Raw genomic sequence first — 23,959 nt, 5'->3', positions numbered from 1 at the left:
TCAGTCGTATCCGACTCTTAGCGACCCCATGGATTGCAGCCTACCAGGCTCCTCCATCCATGGGATTTTCCAGGCAAGAGTACTGGAGTGGGGTGCCATTGCCTTCTCCGGGAAAATGTCCTCAGTAGCTGGGAAATCCACAGCCTTGGTGTCTGGCCATTCTGGCCTGCCCCAGGGTCCAAAAAACACTCCCCAGTCCTTCCTGGATGGCTGTATGTGCTTTCTAATCTGGGACCTGACCACAGACATCTTCTCATTTGACCTTCACCCACATCACCCCCGTTTTTCAGTTGAGGACCCTGAGGCTCAGGAAGCCTAAGCCGCTTGCTGGAGATTACCTGGCTTATAAAGGGCTGAGCCAGAGCTGGAGCGGTCGTTCTCTTCCTGCCAGGCTGGGACGCTCCTCTCCACCCCTGCTGTCGCACAATATAGCAGCCAAGAAATAACTGGGATGGACACACTTGGTTATAAATTTAAAATGAGCCCAGCTGCTTGATGAGCATACAAAGACCCAGGTGCCTGGTGAAAACTGTGGATGAACCTACCGGGCTTCGCAGAGAACCAAGTCCTCAGCCCAGCTGGACGAAGCCACAGAGTCTGGTGTGCAAAAGGAGGTGCTGCCTGACCAGGCACAAGACTAGCGTCTAAGGATCAATAATGCAGAACAAAGAACCTCAAGTCCAGGAAAGCACGTGGAAGTAGTCCTGGTCAGGATGCAGGGAGACAGCAGATAGTGTATGTAGCAAACAGCCCTGGCCTGGGCGGCTAGGTCTTTCAGGGGGGTCTCACCTTCCTGACACTTGGCACCAGGCAGAGCCGTCAGCAGTTGCCCGTCACTGCGTCACAGAACGTTGTATTCTCAGGTCTCCTGAGGCTCCCAGTTTCCTACCTCATGACTCTGGGTGTCTAAGCCTCTCAACCTGTGTCTACATCTGTAGAAGGTGATAGTAGAGCCAACCTCAGCCTGCCCTGTCTCTTTGGTGTCTAAGAATCAGCCATGGAAGGATGTGGGTGTAGGGGGACAAAATTTGGGATCCGGGATAAGACTGAGAGCTTTACAAGGGAGCTTACTTTCCTTAACTGCAAGATGGGGAAACAAAAATACAGAAGTTGGTACAAGGATATGAACTAAAATGTGAAAGGCAATGAAGGGCAGGAAGAAGCCTGGACCCTGGGTCAGACTTCATGAGTTCAAATTCTGGCTCTACCTCTGACTTAGCTGGGTAATCTTGGGCAGGTATGTTAACCTCTCTGGGCTTTAATTTCCTAGTTTTGTAAATGGGGTGATAATAAAACACCTACCTGATAGAGTTGTTGTTAGGATTAAAGAAGTTGAAATGTGTGACTCAGTCACTGGTGGATAAGTGGTAGTATTGGCTATGGAGGGGCTTCGCTGGTGGCTCAGATGGTAAAGAATCTGCCTGTAATGTGGGAGACCCGGGTTCAGTCCCTGGTTTGGGAAGATCCCTTGGAGAAAGGAATGGCAACCCACTCGTTTTCTTGCCTAGAGAATTCCTTGAACAGAGGAGCCTGGAGAGCTACCGTCCATGGAGTCATAAAGAGTTGGACATGATTGAGTGACTAACACACACACACACAACACATTGGCTATGAATGTCATCAGTTGGCTGATCCATAAAAAGGACTTAATTGTATAACTCATGGTAAAACGTATGCCCATCCTGTAGGCTTGGGAGGTGTAGTGCTGATTTCTTGATTAATGAATCTTCTGGAGTAGAAACTCTTCTGTAACCAAGTCAGCCATCTGTGATTGGTACTGGGGAAGAAACTCATAAATCACACAGAGCAAGGTTGGCATGCGGCATCTGGCTCAGGGGCAAGCCATGGCCCAGGCTCGTGCCCACCCACCCTCTGCCCCAGAGTCATCCATCACAGCCCAGAGCTCTGCAGCCTGCTTAGCAGAGGCCAGGCCTGCTGCACACAGTGTCAGCTCTCTGACCCTTGGTGCCAGGTGGTAACCCACGCCCTCCAGGAGGAGACCAGGAACCATCTCAGTCATCAAACCAGTGGCTCTCAAACCCGAGTGTGCATGAGAATGTCCCAGGGGCTTGTTAAACTTAGATGGCTGAACGCCACTCCCGGGATTTCTGATTTAATAGGTCTGGGTGGAGTTCAAGAGTCTGCATTTCTAGTAAGTTCCCACACGTTGCAGATGCTGCTGGTTTGTGGGACCACCTGCACTTCTGTGGAACTGAGTTTAAACCTTGCTATTTGTCCTTGGGCAAGTTTCTTCTCCTGACTGAGCCCCCACTGCCTCATCCCTAAAGAGGTCACACCAGAACCTACCTCACGGAAGCGTGGGCACCAAATGAGAAAACTCACGTGGTAGCCCTATTCTGTTCTGGGATCCCAGGAAATGCTCGATCCCAGGAAATGCCCCCCACATCCTCTGTGTTTCATTTTGTGGGGCTCAGAGACTAATAAGCAGGAAGCGTGGAGCTGTGAAGATGCCAAGCTTTTAAAGAAAAGTGAGAGAAAAAATGAACAAATACAGATTGGGTGCTTTCTGAATGCAATGTTCTGATTCCTAAATGCAAAAACACTTTATCACTCACAAAAAAAACAAGCAAAACCCAGCTACAATCTTTCATTTCATTCATTCAACAAGCCAGCATTTACCGGGAGTCCGAGAACCAGGCTCTGGGATCCGGTTGTGGGAAGTACGAGGCTGAAGCGGACACAGGTCCTATAGTCCCGCTTCAATAGAAGAGAGAAGACAAGTCCACCGGCATAAGGAGGCATAAGGAAGAAGGTGCTCACTGCAGCCAGAGAGGAACATTCAAGATACTGAAGAAACATTCCAGAGAGACGTTTTCAGGCAGGTGGAAGGTAGGGCAGGTTTCCTTACAGAAGCAGCATTTGTCTGGAAAATGGGTAGCATTCGATCCAAGGGGAAAATTAGAGGGTAGAAGGAACACAAAAGTACAAACAGGAGAAGACAAGCTACAATTTCCAGAAACAGGACGCACGGCAGTTTGGCTGGATTGCAGGGTGAGGGACGGAGGATGGGAGCTCCCATTGTTTCACTGTGACCTGATTTCACCTTAACAACCGCCGACATGCCCACCCCTAGGGAGAACAGGCTTTGGAGAGCAGCGTCCGTCGGGGCTAGAGCCATCCTTGACCGGAAGCAGAGGAGCCTGGAGCTCTGCAACTGCCCTAGAGGGCTGGGGGCCTTCAAGCCACGTGGGCCTTAGAGAGCCTCCTGGCTTGCTGACAGCCGCTTCTCACCCAGATGGTGGCAGAGGCCCCAGCGAGGCCCCTTGACTCCTCTCCTGGTTCTGGACTCTCCTTCCCAGCTGGGGGCATTTCTCCTTAAGGGGGAGCAGGTTCTGGCTCTGCTCTGGCCCCCAAACCTGGTCTCCACATTCATCCGGCTCCCAGGGAGCCCAAGGGGCCGCGTGCCTTCCCCTTGGCCTCTTCCTCTCGCAGTGAGGTCGAGGGCCAGTGTATTCAGCGTGCACAGTCTGCAGCCAGCTGGCCTGACTCTCCCCCGCATGGCTTCCCCACTCCACACTCCCCCCCACTTCAGAGCAGTACAAACTTGATGGCCGCCCGGGGCACCCGTCATCACACAGATGAAACTGGGAGTCAGCAGATCTAGGTGGGAGCCTGGACACAAGCACACTTACAAGCACAGGTGATTCCAGAAGGTTATCTGGATGCACCTTGACAGACAACTTATTTGAAAGAAGAATTGTTGAAAGACAGGTCTGATTTTCAGATTGCTTGAGGGGTCAGAGATAACCGGAACCAGGGAGCAAGACAGCAAGAAGAAATCGAGTCTTTCTGAACACCTGCCCGGTCATTTGTATTCATTCTCTCCACATAAGGATCACTGAATTTTCCAGGCCATCTCTTCCCACCTTTTGCTTGGCCCTTCCCAGACTGAGAAAACTGAGCCCTGGAGGAATAGTCACTGGCTCAAGAAGAAGAAGACACATCTGTTTGGGTTTAAATGGTTCCCGTAGTTCTATCTAGAATTCTTCTCTGATTACAGCCTGGTCCACAGCATCACCATGCTGCGTGCACGGGGGAAAAAGTCAAGACCGCTGGGTAATTGCCGCTGAGCCTCCTCCGGCTGGCCAGTATGGCCCGCTGGCTTCATCAGGCCTCACCCAGCCCATGCTTTACCTGGACCGAGACAGGTAAAGCCCAGAAGGTCATGTCAGTGTAGAGCCCAGCTACTCAGGAAGCATTATGACTCCCTGGCTTCCAGCCCCCTCTGTGGTGCTCCCATAGCTCCCGCCTCCCCTGTGGTTTTATCTTCTAGTGCCTATGTATCTGTCCAGGCTTCCCCAGTGGCTCAGGTGGTAAAGAATCCACCTGCAACGCAGGAGACCTGGGTTCGATCCCTGGGTTGGGAAGATCCCCTGGAGAAGGAAATGCAACCCACTCCAATATTCTTGCCTGGAGGATTCTGCGGACAGAGATGCCTGGCAGGCTACAGTCCATAGGGTCTCAGAGAGTCAGACATGACTGAAGAGACAGCACACACGTGTGCCTGTATCTGTCCATCTCCTCTGCTAGAACAACAGTTCTAGAACGCTTCTGTCTTGTTTACATTTGTGTCCTCACCCTTGGCAAAGTGCCTGACATGCAGCGGGCACTCAGAAAATGCTTGTTAATAGCAGCAATAACACACACTTACTAAGCAGTAGAAAGGGCCAGGTACTTCGTGGTCATTAAATAAACCAGTCCTCACAAAACCCTCAAGAGCTATGAGTGAACCCATTTCACAGAGGAGGAAACCAAGGCTGGGAGATGAAGTAACTTTTCAGCTAGCTTAGTGGCAGACTGGGATGGCTCCGGGCTGACTGAGGTCTCTGGGTCCCCACTCCTGCTACACCCTTCCCAGCTCTCCAAAGCCACCATCCAGCTCAGCTGCCCACAGCCCAACTGCCAGGTCAGGACAGAGTGGCCCTTCCCTGCTCCACCGCAAGGTCTTTGCTAAAAGCCTGACTGTGAAGACCTTTTAAGATGAGAGAAGCTGCCTGGGTCCCCCCCTTTCCTGTTCTGGAGGAAACAGACCGTCGCAGGGGACTAAGAAATACCACAGACACTGAGAACATTCACCAGGATAAAGTTGTGGACACCATGAACTCCTGCCCTTCCTCTCCAGGTCTCCTTTCCTGTTTCTTTGGTGGGAAGAGGACCACACCCCACTGGAAACCATCCTCCGCAGGCCTGAGGGCGCCAGACCCCTGGGAGGACAGAGATGTTGCCTGGGTGATATTCTCCTAGCCATGAGCAGAGATACCCATCCCGGGGGAGCCAGGAGTTTCTCCAGGAGAAGCCTTTGTGAAGGCAAGTCACAGAGGCCAGGGACGGAGAACCCCTTGCTGCTGGCCCCATGCAGACTCCCCTCCCCGCCTCCCCTCCCTGGGCGCTCTGGAAGACTCCTCTTTTCTGATGGGTTCGGGTTACATAAGGCCCAAGGCTGTTGGTGGTTAATGGCCAGCCCCGGGGCTTTACTGAATCCTCCAGAGGCTGGTTAACAGCAGACAGCCTTAGTTCCCAGGGGAAAAAAAGAGAGGGGTGAGAGAGAGAATGGGGTGAGAGAGAGAACGGGCCTCTGGAGAGGCTTAGAGGAGGGCAAGAGAGAGCACCGCTCAGGAGAAGCCAGCACCAGAGCCCTTCAAGGGTGGGAGTGAAACCAGACCCAAATGGAAGGAACGCTGACTCAGCCAGGCCGGGAGGGTGGCCCGAGAAGGTGACAGGCCGTGGGCTAAGCTCCTTGAGAGGATGATGGACAGAAGGACTCTGCAGCCACATCGTGTGCTCGGAACCGTCACCAGCCAGAGCTTTGCTCCGGGCCCATCGGGCCTGGTGGTCAGTTCTGGAGAATCCCAAATGAGCCACCCTGAGACTAGGTCGGGGTGGGGGTGAGAATGGCTGTGTCCGGGGAGGCTTAGTCACCTGCTGGCCTGCCCACTACAGTTGATCTGTGTGCTGAGGCCGTGCTTATTTTCACCTGAGTAGGTTCAGTTTCTGATTACAGAAATAGTGGGGGCTTTCCATTGGTTTCTATGGAAACATTAGACAGAGCATCTGCTACCCAAGCAAACAAGGCTAGGGTGGTAAGACTCATGCTGGAATGACTTCGCTGTTTTTACTTAGGAAAATTGCCCCACCTGCATTTTTACTGCGGCCTTCTTGTGTGGCAGGGGAGAGGAAGGGCAGTTCAGAGGGACCAGCTGGCACCTAAGGAAGGAGAGAGGGCTGGAGAAACCGAAAGACAAGCATTCAGAGAAGCCCCTTGGTTTCCACTTCGAAGCCCCAAAGTAGGGTCCCATGATGAGGTCACAAGAGCCTGGGCTCCCTTCCCAGTTGCCCCATCTCCTGGCTTCCCCCAGGGTGGCCAGCCTGTTGTCCAGGAGTCCCTGAGGTCCCACGGAGGGGGACGTAGGTGGAGGAGCAAGCTACCAAGTGCAGGAGGAGGTGAGAGTTGAGCATGCTCAGTTTTCTGGAATAGAGGGCGGGAGGGAGATGCTGAAGGCCTTGGCTCTGGAATCAGAAAGGAAGGCACTGGTGCACATGCCCATGTGAGAAGTGGTTTTATTCCAGGTGTTTTTCATAAAGACGAGGTCCTCAGGGACAGCGAGTGGCACATGCTTTGGTCAAGAAGAGGAAAAGCAAAAACAGAACAGGGCTGAGTCCCAAAGGAGGCTGACAGGTGTTGAGCCCGGTCCAATCACAGGGAAGGAAGGGGCCCTCTGAAAGGCTGAATGGCAGTCCTCTTACTTTCAGTAAGAGAGGCCCGAGATTCCCGTCCCAAAGGCCCACGCTACCCGCCGGGGTAGACACACACACAAGGGAGATGGCGGTGGATAAACATCTCACAGAGGATGGCAAAAGTGTGGCTCTGGGGGCCAAGGGCTCCTCGCTGTGAGCGCAGGGGGTGCAGACTGAGGCCCAGGAGCACTGCGGACAGCCAGGAGGTGAAAGGAAACCACTGAGAGCCCTCCAGGGTGGGTGTGGCAGACCACAGCCCCAAGGCTGTGCAGAGGGAGTGGGGCCAAAGCAGTTGAGGCACACTAGGGAAGGGGAGGGGCGCGGCAGCTTCAATCCAGAAAAGGCCAGACCCTCCGGGGACCAGAGGCCTCTGTATGAACCTGGGACAGTCCATGGATCCTCTCCCCAGGACAGTGCATATATGCACACACATGCACTATTTGGGGGACCATTTCAGGAGATTCCTGGGCCCTCCAGAATCTATGAACTCCTTAGGCATTCCAGGCTGATTTGCTTTGGGTAGGAGACAACCCCCACCGCTGCCCCCCCGCAGGAATCCTGGTATCACCAGACTTTTGCCTAAGATCACTCGGCCTAAGCCAGTGGGGCGGGGGAACAGGAATGTTGGAAATATTAATAGCAGAAGCGGTTCCAAGACCAGGACATGGGGGAGGGGGAGAGAGGCCCAGTGGGTGTGAGAAGGAACTGGGAACTCTGTACAAACTGGGGCCGCCAGCCAGCCTGCTGGCCACTGCAGTAGCTGAGCCCCAAGGGCCTCCCTCTGGCAGTGGGGAGTCCAGCCTGGACGACTTAGTCCCCATGGCTTACTGATGCTCCCCGTTCTTACCGCCCTGCGCCCCGACCCCATAACGATGCTGTATTTAAAGAGGCAAGGGCTTTAGAGAAGGCAGGAGTAAAAAACTAGCGGGAAGGACGGGGCTGCTCAGTGGTGCCTGTCCTTATGGGGGTCCACCCGGTGCGCCGAGGCAGGGGCTCCGGGAACCCGCTGGTCTTTAAGGCCCAAGGGAGAGGTCTGGTCTTGACACATATCCAAACAGAAGTGGGATCTGTTTAATAAACTGGGTCCCGAGGCTGCCCCTGGAGGTGCCCCTGCAGCGCCTTGCTGAGAACGTGGGAAGCAGAGCGCGGGACTGGAGGCACTGGGCCCTGGGAGGAACTAGGCCCCCGGGCGAGACCAATTCTTTTCCGTGCTTTGCAGCTTTTCTGTTCCCGTCTTTCTGCAGCTCACCCATCCTTGGCCCTGGCTCCCATCCCTCCCGCACCCAACCCAGCGCCTGCCCGGGACAGACCCCTGAGCGGCTCACTTCTTCCTGTTCCCCACCTGCCCACAGGCTGCCCCTCCCTCTGCCTTCCGCCTGCCTCCTGTCCACGGCTGCCCACGCTCTCCTCTTGTGCCCGACCCAACAGGCAGGCCCCTGGGGCCCAGCAAGACTCGGGGGGAATGCTGTCTTCCTTTTCCCCAGCCCACGAGGAGAGGCCCCAAACCACTGTCCAGGCCTTGGGAGGGTGAAGGGCAGTAACAAAGGGCCAGGCTGCCCAGTCGCAGTCCAGTTATCCCCAGGCAAGGCCAGGTGGTGGCCAGGACAGCAAGCAGGGCATTCCCCCTGCGTCCTCCCCATCCAAGCTTTGCAGCATCGTGTGTCGTGGCAGCGGTGTTGGCTGATGATTCCGGCAGAAATGTGACGAGATGGAGACGGCCCGCTTTATACTCCCCCACCCCAACCCCCTTCCGGTCCCAAAGTCTCATGCAAAAGGTACAGGAGGCCGGGGGCTACGGTCATGTGTGCGGCAACAGCTGCCACTGCTGGGCTGGGACGTCGGCCTGGCACTTGCTGGTCACCAGCTGGGCGGGCTTGGCCTCCAGGCAGAGGCCGCTGACTGAATGCTGGATGAAAGAGGCTTTTCTCCTCCATCTCTGAGGGGAGAGGCAGAAAAGGGGCGGGAGAGAGAAAAACAAGGATTAATAATAATAACATCAGTACCCGCATTACACATGGGTGTAAATGGCCCTAGGACACAGTCCCATTTAAATAGTCTGTGTCCTTTGCACTAAAGACAAGAGGCACTGCACCCCACATACAAGTTTTAAACCCAGCCCTTCTGATGTGTTCTTGCTTCCATAGGTTGGCATGAAGTTACTGTCTAGTCAGAGGTCCACGGGCTGAATGTAATCCAGAGGTGGATTTTGTTTGGCCTGCACAGCACTTATCTAAAGTTTGGCTTAGTCGTCACATAGAAATCTGCCTTTCCAGCTTCCCTTTAGACATAGACACAGTCTCTTTGGTTGCAGCTGAAGATCTGCTGCAGGTGGGGTCCTAGTTTATGGGTGGGAGGGGCCATGTACTTGCTGGAGCCACAGTTAGAAGGGAGATGAGCAGCCCCAGTTGCAAGGGGACACAGCGTGGGCAGAGAAGGGAACCATCTGGGAGGTGGAAACAAGGTGGAAGGCGTGGGGGCGGTGCTGCAGGGTCTGGATTTCCCTTAGGAGTGCGGGCTGGGGGATACAGATCGCTGAGAACCAGTCTTTCTTGCCCATGTGGTCCCAGCAGAGAGGGATTCCTGGCTTCAAGGTCCAGGGCAGTGGGCAGGACAGGGCCTTTGGTCCCTCTGGAACTCACAGCATCCTACTGCCTGTGGTCTTCTAGTCTCTGACCCCCTGGGAGGGGCTGGCCACATTCCCCGGCTGGCACTGCTGGGCCATGCCATTCTTTCATCCATCTTTCATCTAGTTTTGTTCTATGAAGAATGAATGTAAAGACTGAATCAATCAGTCATGAGGAAGTGCTCCCCAAATCATGGGATTCTCATTACCTGTTGGTGTCATCAGACACAGGCTTGGGGTCCCTCCCCCAGAGTCTCCTGGTCACTAGGTTCTAGCCTGGCCAGAGAAAGAATACCATCTCATGGTGCCCTTCCATTGCCACAGTCTCAGTTCTGGTAGATCCCTACCAGGGACAGCAGGGAGGGAGCCCTTCATTTCATAAGTGAGGAGATGAAGGCTCAGAGAGGTCAAGAGGGTCTCACTGCTCTACACAGGTATCTCTCCCACAACTGATACCCAGGTGGCCTCAGAAATGGGGTCAACAGAGGACTAGGAACGGAGGCCCAGACTGGAGAAGTCACTGGTAGTGGGAGAGTTGCTCACCCTTGTCCTCTGGAAGAGGGGCTCCGCTGTTGGGGGCCCTGTAGGACCTGCAGGGCAGAAGGAATGTGGCCAAAGAGATTCCTAGGAGTCCTGGGTCAGCATGAAGGGGAACACAGAGAGGGGTGGCTGCCCTCGGAGCTACTGCCTTGACTTTGGCCTCAGCAAAGAGTGGGTGGGAGTGGGCTCAAGGCTTGACTCTCACAGAAGCCAGTACCCCAGGTGAAGGGGAGCCTGGAGACATGCATCCCTGCAGGGGCAGAGAAGGCAGGGACTGGTAGGACGTGCTGCAGTGTCCCAGCCAGCGAGCAGACCATGGCACCCAAGCCTCTCTCTCTCTCATACACACACACACACATGCACACACACACACGGAGGCTGGAGGGAGAGGAAGGATGTGGTTGCTTTTCCAGAATGAAATAGCAAACTGCCAGTCATCCCTAAAGAAAGAACTGACCCAGGCAATTGAAAAGGGGGAGATAAGAAAACCCTGGCAGCTGACTGAGAGGCCAGGCGCCCTCCTGCCCCTGCAATGCCCTGCAAGCTGGCCAGGATCAGGCACAGTGGGGGCTACCGAGAAGGGGCAGGCAGAGGAGGGGCTGAAGCAGAACTCTGGCCTTCCGGTCCATTCCCAGGCAGATAAGCAGCCCTCTCAGCCAGGAATGGAGCGGGGCTGACTCTGTCGTCGGCTGCTGTGTGCCCTGAGCAAGTGATTGCATCTCTCTAAGTATCTGTTTCTTCCTCAACAGGCGAGCCTGATCTGTCTCCCAGGATTAGTGAAAACAGGGCAAGTGAAAGTTTGACAAGTGGAAAAGGCAGCGTTCACAGGAGACGGGTATGCCAGCTTGGAAAGCACCATAGTTGGGTCTCAGTTTCCCCAGCCAGCCATCAGTCAGGAGATACTTACTGAACACCTACTATGTGCTGGGGCAGGACTGTGGCCTTAGGAGTCACACTGGGTTTGAATCTCAGCTCCACCCCTTCACAGCGGTGTGATCTGATACATTTCTTAAACTCAAGGAGCTTAAGTTTTTCACTTTTAAAATGGGGTTAGTACTAGGGCCTGGGGCTTCCCAGGTGGTGCTAGAGGAAAGAACTTGCCTGCCAATGCGGGAGACATAAGAGATGCAGATTTGATCTTTGGGTTGGAGAGATCCCCAGGAGGAGGGCATGGCAACCCACTCTAGTATTCTTGTCTGGAGAATCCCAGGGACAGAGGAACCTGGCGGGCTATAGTCCATGGGGTCGCAAAGAGTCAGACATGACTGAAGCGACTTCGCATGCATGCATGCACACACTAAGGGCCAGATTGCTGGGCTGCTGGGAGGATTAGATGAGATAATCTACGTAAAACCCCTGGCACAGGTTCTCAATAAAACCTCACATTTGTTTTGGCTGTACTGGTTGTCAGGGACTAAGGATACAGTGTTGACAAGATAAAAATAGTGAGCCCGCATGGAGCTCACAGGATGCGGGATGGACATTTAACAACTGTTTACCCAAAGTACTTCCTCATGAGGAAAACAACAGACTTGCCTGGATACTGGCTTAGGCATCCCCAGTCCTCACTCTGGAGGGCTTATTTGAATCTATATGTCACACCTTCATTATGTTCCCCTGGGTTGCTGGTCAACCTGTGCCTGGGGGCAAGGAGGCTTACCTGCCTGCCTTCTCTTGGGTTGCATGCCTGCAGTACGACCAGGGATCCTGGTGAGACAGAGGTGGAGGTGGCAGCGAGGCACTTTCCCTGCTGCTGGATGAGATGGTCAGTGAAGAGCCACGCCTGCAAGATAAGGAGCAGAAAGTGAAAGAAAGTGAAGTCGCTCAGTCGTGTCTGACTCTTTGCGATCCCGTGGACTGTGGCCTACCAGGCTCCTCCGTCCATGGGATTCTCCAGGCAAGAATACTGGAGTGGGCTGCCTGAGCCAAAAAATACAGCAATGAATGGATAAATGGGTAGATAGATGATAAAGCAAATACCCTGTGTATTTTGGTAGAATTTTCTACAAAACTAGGGATGGGTGGATGGCTAATCACTGTATAATTCTTTCAACTTTTCTATATGTTTGAACTTTTTCATAATAAAATATTGGGATGGAGAAGCTAATCTGGAGCCAGCCAGAGGATGTATGAAAGGATGCTCAAGGAATGGGAAGAAAGATAGGACATGGGAGCAGGGCAGCTGGGGTCAGGTCCATGCCAGGGTCTCCACGACCTGTTCTAGTTTGATGTGAATGCATCAACTCTCATATGTTGGACACGTGTTCACAGGAGTCCTGGACACTCTGATGCCTGTCTATGCAGGCTGCCCACAGCTGCATCTGGGGAGAGTACTGGGTTCTGTTTGGGTGGCATTTCTGCCCCTGCAAGCAGAAAGCAGGTGGTGCTCAGGGGGCAACTGTGTGACAGGCTACAACATGGGTGGAGTGTGGCGGGAGCAGACCCAAGGAGCAGAGTGTGAGGGGGCAGCTTGCAGGGTCCTTGGAAAAGTGGGTTTGTGGAGGGTGTAGACAAGAGAGAGGATGAGACTGGGCAGATGGAGGCCCCTAAGCCCTCTCCTGGGCCTGACCTGGAGGTCCCAAGCAACGTACCTGGGCCGCTGCGGGGTTCTTGGCAGACCCTCTGCAGATCCCCATTCCGAGCTGGAAGTTACCAGCTGTGTCCTGGCCCTGGGATTCTAAACAATTAGTCCCCTGCTTAATGATGCCCGGGAGCACTTCCTTCACGGGGACACTGAAAGAAAAGGCAGTGATCAGGCTTGGCGTCTGCCCTTCCCGGAGTGACCCATGCTTACCCAGAGAGCAGGGCCCCCACCCCGAGGTGACCCATGCTTACCCAGAGAGCAGGGCCCAGGCAATCCCAGGGCACCCAGGTCTCCATGGGGAGGGACACTGAGAGGCAGGCCTGGCAGCAGGGGAAGGTGAGCAAGGGATGGTGAGGGAGCAGGGGTCCCCCTGGGAACACTGGGCCTTGCCCTCCCTGGGTTCTGGGCAGCTCTGGGAGCCCCAGGGACTGCCCTTCAGACCAGGCCTGAGAGGAGCTGGTGGGAGAGAGCTCAAACCAGAAGCCGGAGCTCCCCAGTCCTGAAGGAGGAAAGGCTGAGACTCAGATGTGGGCTCAGTGGGCAATCTCAAGAGGACAGGAAGGAGTTGCTTTGAAGAGGCAATTGTAAAATATACAAATATAAAGATGTGTTTAGTCTCACTAATAACTAAGGAAATATGTATTAAAGAGTTACCATTGTTTGTTTGCCATATATGTATATTTATTTATTTATTTTGGTTTTATTTATTTTTTTTTAATTTTATTTTTTAACTTTATAATATTGTATTGGTTTTTGCCATATATCAACATGAATCCACCCCAGGTATATTTATTTATTTATTTTAAAAATATTTATTTATTTGGCCATGCTGAGTCCTGGTTGCAGCCTGCAGGATCTTCAGTTACAGTATGCAGTCTCTTATTTGCAGTTTGTAGAATCTAGTTCCCTGACTAGGGATTGAACCCAGGCCCCCTGCATTGGGAGCATGGAGTCTTAACCACTGGACCACCAGGGGAATTTCTATATATTTATATACATAAAATACTTAAGTGTATATATATAAGTGAAAGTGTTAGTTGTTCAGTTGTGTCCGATTTTTGTGACCCCTTGGACTGTACCCCACTAGGGTCCTCTGTCCATGGGATTTCCCAGGCAAGAAAACTGGAGTGGGTTGCCATTTCCTTCTCCAGGGGATCTTCCTGACCCAGGGATCGAACCTGGGTCTCTCGCATTGCAGGCAGATTCTTTACCATCTGAGTCACCAGGGAAGACCATATAATATATAAATAATATACAAATTATATATTTAAGTGTATGTGTGTATATATGCATATATACATATATGTTAAATATTACTACCTAGTGTTGGCAGTGGCTTGGAATTGGATCTTTTCATATCCCACAGATGGGAGCATAAACTGGCCCACCTTTTCTAGAGGACAGTGTGGTACTATGTATCAAAGGCCTTAAAAGTGTGCATACTGCTGCTGCTGCTGCTAAGTCGCTTCAGTCGTGTCCGACTCTGTGCGACCCCATAGACGGCAGCCCACCAGGCTCCCCCATCCCTGGGATTCTCAAGGCAAGAACACTGGAGTGGGTTGCCATTCCTTCTCCAATGCATGAAAGTGGAAAGTGAAAGTGAAGTCACTCAGTCCTGTCCGACTCTTAGCGACCTCATTTTGACCTAATGATCCCACTTCCTGAAACTTACTATTCTAGGGCAATAATTATAGATGGGTGCAGAGATTTAGTTTAAATGATACTCATTCAGAGTGACTGGTTATACTGAAAACACTGGAAATTCCTAGATATCCAACAATAGGTACAGGACTAAGTAAATTCTGACTTATCTGTCGAAATCCCTTCAGCCATTAAAAAGGACTCTGAGAAAGAATATCTGGTAATATGGGGAAGTGTTTATAAGATACTGTTAAGTAAAACAGGTAGGTTTTGAAAAGAGTGTATTATTAGAACATTTTATATGCACAGGAAAGTATATTTAAACACATACACATACATACGCATACACACACACACACAAGCTCAAATATAAGACACACTGTCTTACCCCATGGGTAATAAACCCGAATGGGATGCTGGCCCCAGCTGACACGGGTTTGTATTCCTGGGTTTAGAAGGTTATATATGCGCTTGGATTATGGACCCACAGGTCAGGTGATGGGAAATCAGTGGGGCTTGTAGTCTGACCACATGCCTAATTTATCTGTCTCTATCACATCTGTTGAGAAGAGAACCTGGTTGCGGGTGCAGATCAGAAGAGTGCTGGCAGTCTCTGATGTGGACATCAACCAAACCAGGTCTCCCTTTCTCAGGGCTGACAGGAAGCCCCTGGAGCTCCAGAACCAAACCGCTCTCCTGGAGGCTCGTGAGAACTTTCCAGTTTCTCTCCATATTCCTGGCAGCAGTGCCCCTTCAGAACTGCTCCCCTGTCTCTCGCAAGAGGTCATATGCAGTTCGAGAACAGAGGCTGAAAACTGTTGGCCCCCAAGCTAAATCAGGCCCTGGACAGGTTTTGTCTGACCTGCACAGTGTGGTCGTTGGTGCTTTTAATTAGTTGGCAGTATTTCACCATTACACAGAAAAATCCAGCTTCTCTCAAAAATACAGGAAGGTCAGGTCACATCAAACTTGCATCTGGGTCAGCACTAACACACTGTCAGGAGCAGCAGCTGCCCAGCCTACGGGTGGGGCTTACCCATTTCAATTTGCCACAGTCCCCTCCACTCCCTATTGTGTCCTCACTTACTTGACTTATTTACATTACCTGTCTGATCACTGTAGGATTTAAGTTTGCAACCTGCTAGGTGCAAGACTGTTGAGAGGCAAAGCTCCACCCCCGCTGCTTCATCCAGGGGCAATGGACTGTATTTCCCCTCTACACAGAGGCAAGGTCCTGCGGGGCCCTCTTCGAGAGGCCAAGGTTGTTCCAGACCTTTCTCTTCTCTTCTCCTCCCTACCTGCTGTTGCTTGGGAAGATGTGCAAGATGATCAGCTTGCAGAGATGAGGTGGGCATTGTCCAAGTGTGGCAATGGTCATTGACACCAAAGCTTGCCCACTGATGCTTATGGAGGAAACCTGGGGCTCAGGCAGCAATCTCAAGACCAGATGCAGGGGCTTCCCCGGTGATCTAGTGGCTAAGACTCTGCACTCCCGATGCAGGGGACCTGGGTTCGCTCCCCGGTCAGGGAATGAGATCCCACATGCCACGACTAAGGGTTTGCACGTGCCAGCTAAAGATCCCACATGCCACAACGAAGACCTGGTGCAGCCAAACAAATTAAAAATAAATAAATAAAGACCAGATGCAGCTCCTGAGGTGTCTGATGTGGTAGCAGCCCTGGAGCAGCTGGGATGCCCATCACCACCCTTCCCCTGCTTCCTGGCAGAGCCAGGCTAAGCTCCTCTATTTGCTGGCAGCCCTCTTAAGTCTGTATCTGTTTTCCTCTCTATGGACCACCTCGAAGCTGGGCTGCCAGGGCTCCCATTAGCCCTTATGACGCCTTTCTAGAAATAGCAATAGGCATCCTTTTTTCAAGACACTTTACTTATGTTAGAAAACCATCATAATATACTGATTTTGTTAGAAGACTTTTACTATCATTTGCCAGGAATTGTTGTAATAAAGGTACAGTACTGTGTGACTAGCACCCTTCAAATGTGGTATGCTTGTACAATGCACAGCCTGCACAACTGTTCCTGACCATCCTAATAAAAGTATATATAAGCAGTTGCTGAAGCCAGCCACAGAACTCTGATTTGGAAAAGCGGCCAAGCCATAGCAGGACTGCAGGCAGGCCTAGGAAAGCACAGGCCCCTCCCTTCAGCCTCCTCAGTCTCCCCACTGACCACGTTCAAGTGTGGCCCAACTCCTGGGATCCCGTGTGGAGGAAACTTGGTATCATTTGGGCCTGTAAAACTCCTTTCTGTCTAACAGTCTGATCCACTCCAGGCCCCCGAGAACCGAGGCAGAACATGAAGGAACAGACTGACAATGAGTAACCTGGGTAAGAACGAACTGCAGTTTCTACCTTAATAGCAAAAATTCATTTTTTTTAAGCTTCCACATGGTGACAAAACAAATAAGATGACTTATGCTCCTCATTTAGCACGGCTGGTTTCATCCACTCTCCTGTCTTGTGATGGATTCAGACTGATGCTAGTTAAAAACGATCAGTACTTCTTCCTCTTGGTCCTCAGGGGATGACATGGGGCACTGTGTGGGGACTGGGGTGTGGGAGGATCCCCTTCCATGGCTCCCTAACTCCTGCCTGAGGCTCGAGTCCTCGGCTCCAACCAGATCATATGAACTCTGACAGAACATAAAGACATGACTATGCTTGGTTTGCTCAGAAATGGCACGTCTGAATAAAACTATCCTTTTCAAAGTGGCCACTTGAGGAAGCTGTTCATTTATTATACTTTCATAAACTAATGTTCTTCCCTTCACAGCCATCGTCTAGGGAGTTGGGGTTATCCAGGCCGCCAACTTTCTCCAAGGATGCTGCTGCCGCTCAAATTGTTTTGGAATTCCTTGAGCATTGCTCACAGAGTCAGTTTATTCTTGTTACTTGTTTCCATCTTGTCACCCTGTGTTTGGGACCCAGGACTGTAATATCTGGGTTAATCAACTAAGTTATTCATTGGACTTGGTTATAACCTAACCACGGCTGTTTTTCCAAAATCAAATCTTCCCTCAAAGATTTGCCTCCTTTGAGGATATGCAGGCTCTGAGCGGTGGAATGTTCTGGAAAATCATGACAGCATCCTTTGGGAGACAGCTGTTCCTGAGATGACAGTTCTAGAAGCGAGAATGCTAATTTCAAAGTTATTACTGAGCCTTATTGACTATGCAATTTATTTAGTTAAAAACACCTACAGATCTCCCTGGTAGCAATCTGCCTTCCAACGCAGGAAAATCAGGTTCCATCCCTAGGCAAGGAACCAGGATCCCACATGTCATGGGGTAACTAAGCCCTTGAACCACAACTAGCGAGAAACCTGGGTGCCAAAAGGAAGGACCTGTGCACCAAAACAAGATCTGGGACACCAAAATCAAATAAAATAAAACTATTTATTGAGTGCCCATTCTGTGACAGGCATTGTTCTAGGGGCTGGAGGTAAGGCAGTGAACAAGACAGATAAATTCCTCTCGCCTCATGGAGCTTACTGTCAAATGTGGGAAGATGACAATAACATTAATTGCCCACACAGAAGCTCCATGACGATAAGGGTGACGGAGGAAAAGAAGCAGGGAGTGCTGGGGAAGGGTCAGTCTGCAAACGCAGAGGTCAGGGGGGTCTCCTGCAGGCGGGACAGATGACTCAAGACCTGGAGGAGGTAAGGAGTGACATAGGCAAGATGCTGAGAAGGATTCTGAAATAAAAAGAATCAACTCTGCCCAGCCTCAGGCCCGCAGTCATTACAGCTTACTGTCCTGTAGCCTACATACATACACCATTTGCATGTTGGCTCCTCATTTGCTCATTTTACCCTGGGTCGCGAAGATCTCCTGGAGAAGGCAATGGCACCCCACTCCAGTACTCTTGCCTGGAAAATCCCACGGACGGAGGAGCCTGGTAGGCCATAGTCCATGCGGTCGCAAAGAGTCGGACACAACTGAGCGACTTCACTTTCACTTTCTTTCCTCATTTGCTGAAGCAAACATTTCCCCATGTTTTACTCAGTTTATGATTATAATATTAATTGACACATAATATTTGTTTAGGTCAATGGATCACGATTCACTAAACCCGGCCCCTATTGTTAGTTGTGTCTCTATTTTTTTCACAGCAGAGAAGCCAACAATGGTCATTTATTTGTCAACAGTGTTTTTGCTTGTTTGCTCTATTTCCTTGGGATAAACTCCCAGAAGGGAGAGAAGAGAGTCAGAGGAAGTGAATGTTTCTGCGGCCTTTGCTACATAATGTGCTGTTGCTTTCCTAAGGGGACAATGCTCATTTCTTTTTTTCAAGATTATTTTAATTGATTAATTTTGGCTGTGGGTGGGCTCCTAGTTCCCGTGCCCCCCGCAGTGGAAGTGCAGAGTCTTAACCACTGGCCAGGGAAGTCCCGACAATGCCCATTCTTGGCTCTAAGGCCCAGTCTGTTAAACTCTTCGCTCCTACCACACCTCACTCTTCACTCCTGATAACATCCTCCAGGTTCCTCCAGACCCGTCACATGAAGACAAACACCAACAGCTAGAAAAAGCCAGACTGCCTGGGCCAGGGAGAGATCAGGGTCAAGGGTCCCCACGCCGCTGGCCCCCACCCAGGCCAGATGCAGGAACTGCAGGTGACACTCACGTGAGCTCTGGGTAGACGTTATCCAGGTACCAGCGGAAGGACTTGCAGTTCATCTTCTTCCTCTGCTCAATTCGCGTGGCCACGCTGGAGAAGGAGGAGGAAAGGCTTAGCAGTGGGAAGAAGTCTGGGAGGTCAGCCCCCTCCCCGGGGGGAAGGTCCCTTTTCCCAGAGCTAGCTATCCAAGTCTGTCCTCCAGCCTTACTTCATTCTCTGACCCGCAAGCTCGCCCCACGGCTCCTGGCCATGCCTTATATCTCTCCTCAAACTGGAGCCAAGCTTTAATCTCAGTGTCTTCCTCCTTGAGACCTCAGGGAGCATACCATGGCCTGGTGCTTATTTTCACAGACAGAGCAGAGCCTTAATGTACTAGCAGTTTTCCTTCCCTGCATTCCAGCTGAGCAGAAAGTGTCTACCAACAAGAAAACCATGTTTCAAACATTTTTCCAAAAATTGAGCAAATAAGAACCGTCTGATGTGTCCATGGACATCTTGCTCAGCTCCAGGGATCATCATGGCCACTGACAGAAGACCAGCACCACCCTCTGAGCCTGTTTGTTCTCAGTAAAGTTGGGGTATAACCATCCACCTCCAAAGGTTTTTATGAGAGTCAAATGAACAGACATAAGTGCCTAGCACAGGGTAGGCCCTCAGCAAATGTTACTTCCACACTAAAACAAAGAGTGACATAACTTTTATTCTTTAAGGGATAGATGCAAATAAATAGAGGAAAATTCATTGATGATCACTAATAATGTTTTCAAACATTTCTGACCACAACATTAAGTAAGAAATATATACATCTTACATTGTGACCCAGTATACCCATGGGCATATATGGACATACAACTAAAATAAGAGTTTCACAAAACAGTATCTACCCTCAACTGCAATCAGCTGTTACTTTCTGTTCTAATCTGAAATGTTCTAGTTCTCTATCACTTAAAAAAAAAAATACTGGTCACGCCATACTCAATTGATTTTGAAAATGCTTAATTAGACTATAGTCATAACAGTCCAGGGCAGAAAAGCTAACAGATCACCGTCAGACTGAAACAGCAAGGAAGCCAAAACCCCCAGTGTTTTCTGCAGACAGCCCTCCTTAAGCACTTCCACAGACATCCGTCCTGCAGGCAGCTGGTGGATGGGCAGTGCTTGCATAAGTAAGCCCTCTCTGGTTATTTCTCCCCACGAGGCTGCTGCTTATTCCAGGACCAGAACCTTGTCTCTGTCTCCTATACCCTACAGTCTCCAAAGAGCCCAGGGGTGTGGGGTTCAGTTGCTCAGGACATCCTGAAGGCTTCTCTGGAGTACACATGATTTAGTATTTCACTAAGGTTGTGAGCAAAGGCACAAGGCTAGGGAAGGGGCCCACCTGCCGAAGGCCTTTCCGATGGCTGACGGCCGCGCCTCATAGTAATACTGCTTGAACTCATCCATCCACACCTCTGCGGTACGCTTGGTATTCCTAAAAGGAGAGGAAGAAGCAAAATAAGGTCACCAGGTTGGGGACAGAGTTAGGGTTGGGATCCAGATCAGCTCTGAGCAGTACCGGGCGAGGAGACGTTCAGGAGTGCATGCAAAATGGCACTGATGTGGGAGTATCCATGAGAACAGTCTTTTTGGAGGACAATCTGTCAGCATCCATCAAATCTGCGGGAATGGATACTCTCTGACACTCCACTTAGAGGAATCTATTCTACTGAAACACCAGCACGTGGGCAAAGGGATGTATACAAGAATACTTGTGTCATAAAACATTGGCAACAACCCTAAATGGCCATCAATAGGAGAATAATGAACTACGTCCACATGGCAGAGTACTAGGCAGCCTTGAAAAAGACCTGAAATGATAAGCTTGAAATCTGTTAACAGTAGTTTCTTTTGGATAGAATAAGCAGATAGGTGTAAGACTTGGTGAAAGGGACTTTCACTTTTTTCTGTCTATGTGATATGAAGAGTAAAAATTATAATGTACAGTATATGTACAGAGATATATATATATACACACACACAATATACATGGATACAGCTTGAATTTTTAGTGACCATGTATTACTTTCATAATTATAAAAACAGTAAAATGGAATAAGGGAAGCAAAACAAAAGGCCATTTGATAAGCTAGACTTGAGGAGCCCCCTCTGCCAACAAGCAAGTCTGACAAGACAAAGACTCATCCTCGGAAGAGGAGAGTGCTCATGGCACTCCTCCCACCTCCCCTTGCCTCCACCATCTGGAGAGTGGGTGAGGGGGTGGTCTTCCAGGACCTGCCCACTCCCCTTCAAGATGAAAGTGCATGCTGTGGCTGGGAACACAGATGGGCAGATGCTGACCAAGTCAGAGTGAGGATGCAACATCCATGACCAGCACTTGGGACCCAGTGTGTGGAGGGCAGCTCCCAGCTGGTCATTTCACCAGTTTTCCAAGACCTTCATGAACAAATACAGTCAAGACAAGACAGGCCTGGAGGAGACGCCTCCAACTTCATCTTTCCAGCTCTGAAAGTACCAGGATCCCAGAATGAAAGGGACAAACGGGGAGACTAAGACTGGGGTAGTTGCTCAAATCACAGGAGTCACTGACAGGGCTGGGGTCTAGGTGTCCTGGCTCCTAGTGTGATGCTCTCTGCACTGTGACCTACCTGATGTAGGTGAGGGCATTGCCCTCGGGGAAGTTGTACGGGTGCCGTTTCCTGAAGACGTGGCCCACCCGGCTGCAGGGCACGATCTCTAAGCTCCCGCCGCACATCCACACCCGGAAGGACAGCTCTGCAGAGACAGCAGCCATCAGGAGCGGCTGGGGCCCCTTGGCAAGTCCCCACAGAGTGAAGGTGGGAAGGAGCTGGCTTCCCTTGCCTTTGGGGTCCCCTTGGAGGCGCATGCTGGGTTGGAGCTCCTGGGGTGTACCCACTCCTTGCATGTGTTCATGATTGCTCCCTCCATAAATGTGCACACACACATCCCACAAACACCCTCCACACACACACACACACCATATACATACCCTACACACACACATACCCTCTACACACATACATTCCACACACATACCACACACACACATTCCACATACTCCCTCCACACACACACACTCTCTACAGACACTACACACACATACCACACTTCTCCTCCACACACATACTCTCCACATATACATCATACATACACACCATATGTACTCTCCATACACACATCCCACATGCGGACCCCCTCCACACACACCACACACATTCCCCACATCTAAGCCCTGGCAGAGCAGCAGGAAAAGTTCTGAAGGAACACCAAGACCATGAAGAGAAGGAAAACTGACTCAAAGGGCAGCATCAGTTATTTCCAGCCTCTGCCTAGAAAGTCCTATCCAGACAGGAGCTAAGGATGAACACATCTGCTTGTCAGAACGGAGAGGCTAGAAAACCAACACCAAGCAAATGAAAGGCTGCTCCAGTTGGCATTTTTCTGGCTGGCCCAGACCGCCCTCTTGGCCCTCGTGGTCCCCATTTACAGCTACCACTGGCCCCACTGGGGACTTCCCAGGTGGTCCTAGTGATAAAGCGCCCGCCTGCCAATGCAGGAGACATAAGAGACACAGGTTTGATCCCTGGGTTGGGACGGTCCCCTGGAGGAGGGCATGGCAACCCATTCCAGTATTCTTGCCTGGAGAATCCCAGGGACAGAGGAGCCTGGGGGGCTACAGTCCATAGTGTCACAAAAAGTTAGACACGACTGAAGTGACTTAGTACACACACGTGCATGTGTTGGCCCTACTGAGACACACTTCTGTTGGTGGTGGTGGTGACGCTGAAGGAGCTCTCCAGATGACCGGTCCCTAGTGGAGCTAGGAGATGCTAGCGGTGGTCATCCTGCCTCCCAGAAGGGGATGTCACAAGTTTCTCACTCCGTTCTCCACTCAACAGTCCTTCTGTCAACTTCTGGCAAGCATCCACCTTGGTAGCTGGCTGAACCTCACATAATCTCCTCTGATTTCTTCCTCTCTTTCATTTTAACCCTACAGAGGACTCAGGACTACCTCCTGGCCAGCCTGTGTGCACCAGGCAACTTCCTGATATGGTCCTGGGACCAGGACTGGATATTTGGCATATCTGGACCTGCCTTCAGGGTTGGCTATATTAATGGGCTTCTCTAGGTCTACTTGCTAACTGCCAGGCCTCTCTCTTCTCCTGGTCAGAGCTCTGCAACTGGTTCAGCAACTGAGATTCAGAACTAGGGACAGAAGATCTGCATTCTAGTCCCATTTCTGCCAGGCTAACTTTGTTACACTATTAATAGTTAGGGCTTCCTTGATAGCTCAGTCGGTAAAGAATCCGCCTGCAATGCAGGAGACTCTGGTTCAATTCCTGGGTCGGGAAGATCCGCTGGAGAAGGGATAGCTTACCCACTCCAATATTCTGGGGCTTCCCTTGTGGCTTAGCTGGTAAAGAATCCACCTGTAGTACGGGAGACCTGGGTTTGATCCCTGGGTTGGGAAGATCCCCTGGAGAAAGGAAAGGCTACCCACTCCAGTATTCTGGCCTAGAGAATTCCATAAACTACAGTCCATGGGGCTGCAAAGAGTCGGACACGACTGAGCGACTTTCACTTTTACCCCACATACCCCATATTGTCATATTGTTTACTTATTGTCATTACTAGCAACAGTGGCAACAACAAAAGCAGCTAACCATCATGCATTCACTGAGCACTTTGTGCTCTTTATGGCTGATGTCTAATTCTCACAGCTACCATATGCCATTGGTGTTATGATCCTTGTGTTTTTAATAAGGACTATGATGGACAGGGAGGTCTGGCGTGCTGCGATTCATGGGGTCGCAAAGAGTTGGACACGACTGAGCAACTGAACTGAACTGAACTGGTGAAACTCAAAGATGTTAAATAACCTCTCCAAGGTCACCCCCACAGTCAGTTGCAGAACCGTAGCGTAAAGTCCATACTTTGTTCAGCAAGTCCCATTATTTGAACCAGATTCTTTAGTATATTCAGCAGATTTTTACCAAAGAACTATTTATGACCTATCAGATACTGTTCTAGAATCCCTCACACTCTAGTGAGAGAAGACAAGAACTCAGTAAAATAAGAAACAAAAATGCAAGTAGACAAGAAAATGAGTAGAATACATGGTCTAGTTGTGTTCGACTCTTTGCAGCCCCATGGAC

General features: G+C 50.9%; 1 protein-coding gene across 2 annotated transcripts in view; it reads right to left on the bottom strand.

Moving 5' to 3' along the window:
- Positions 1-6,561: 6,561 nt before the first annotated feature.
- GALNT16 (polypeptide N-acetylgalactosaminyltransferase 16) overlaps positions 6,562-23,959 on the bottom strand; it is a 100,577-nt gene continuing 83,179 nt past the window's right edge. For both annotated transcript variants that reach the window (XM_055538442.1, XM_055538441.1), the window contains 6 exons: positions 21,431-21,557; positions 20,164-20,256; positions 18,792-18,875; positions 12,511-12,652; positions 11,580-11,702; positions 6,562-8,692 (listed from right to left, as the gene is read on the bottom strand). In XM_055538442.1, coding sequence (XP_055394417.1) covers positions 8,555-8,692; positions 11,580-11,702; positions 12,511-12,652; positions 18,792-18,875; positions 20,164-20,256; positions 21,431-21,557 — 707 coding nt within the window. In that variant the 3' untranslated portion in view covers positions 6,562-8,554. The remainder of the gene's footprint in view (positions 8,693-11,579; positions 11,703-12,510; positions 12,653-18,791; positions 18,876-20,163; positions 20,257-21,430; positions 21,558-23,959) is intronic.

Source organism: Bubalus kerabau, chromosome 10 (genome assembly GCF_029407905.1).
Source record: "Bubalus kerabau isolate K-KA32 ecotype Philippines breed swamp buffalo chromosome 10, PCC_UOA_SB_1v2, whole genome shotgun sequence".
In the NCBI taxonomy this organism is placed as follows: Eukaryota; Metazoa; Chordata; class Mammalia; order Artiodactyla; family Bovidae; genus Bubalus; species Bubalus kerabau.
Note: the sequence above shows the minus strand (reverse complement) of the source record. Positions and strands in the feature narration are given on the sequence as shown.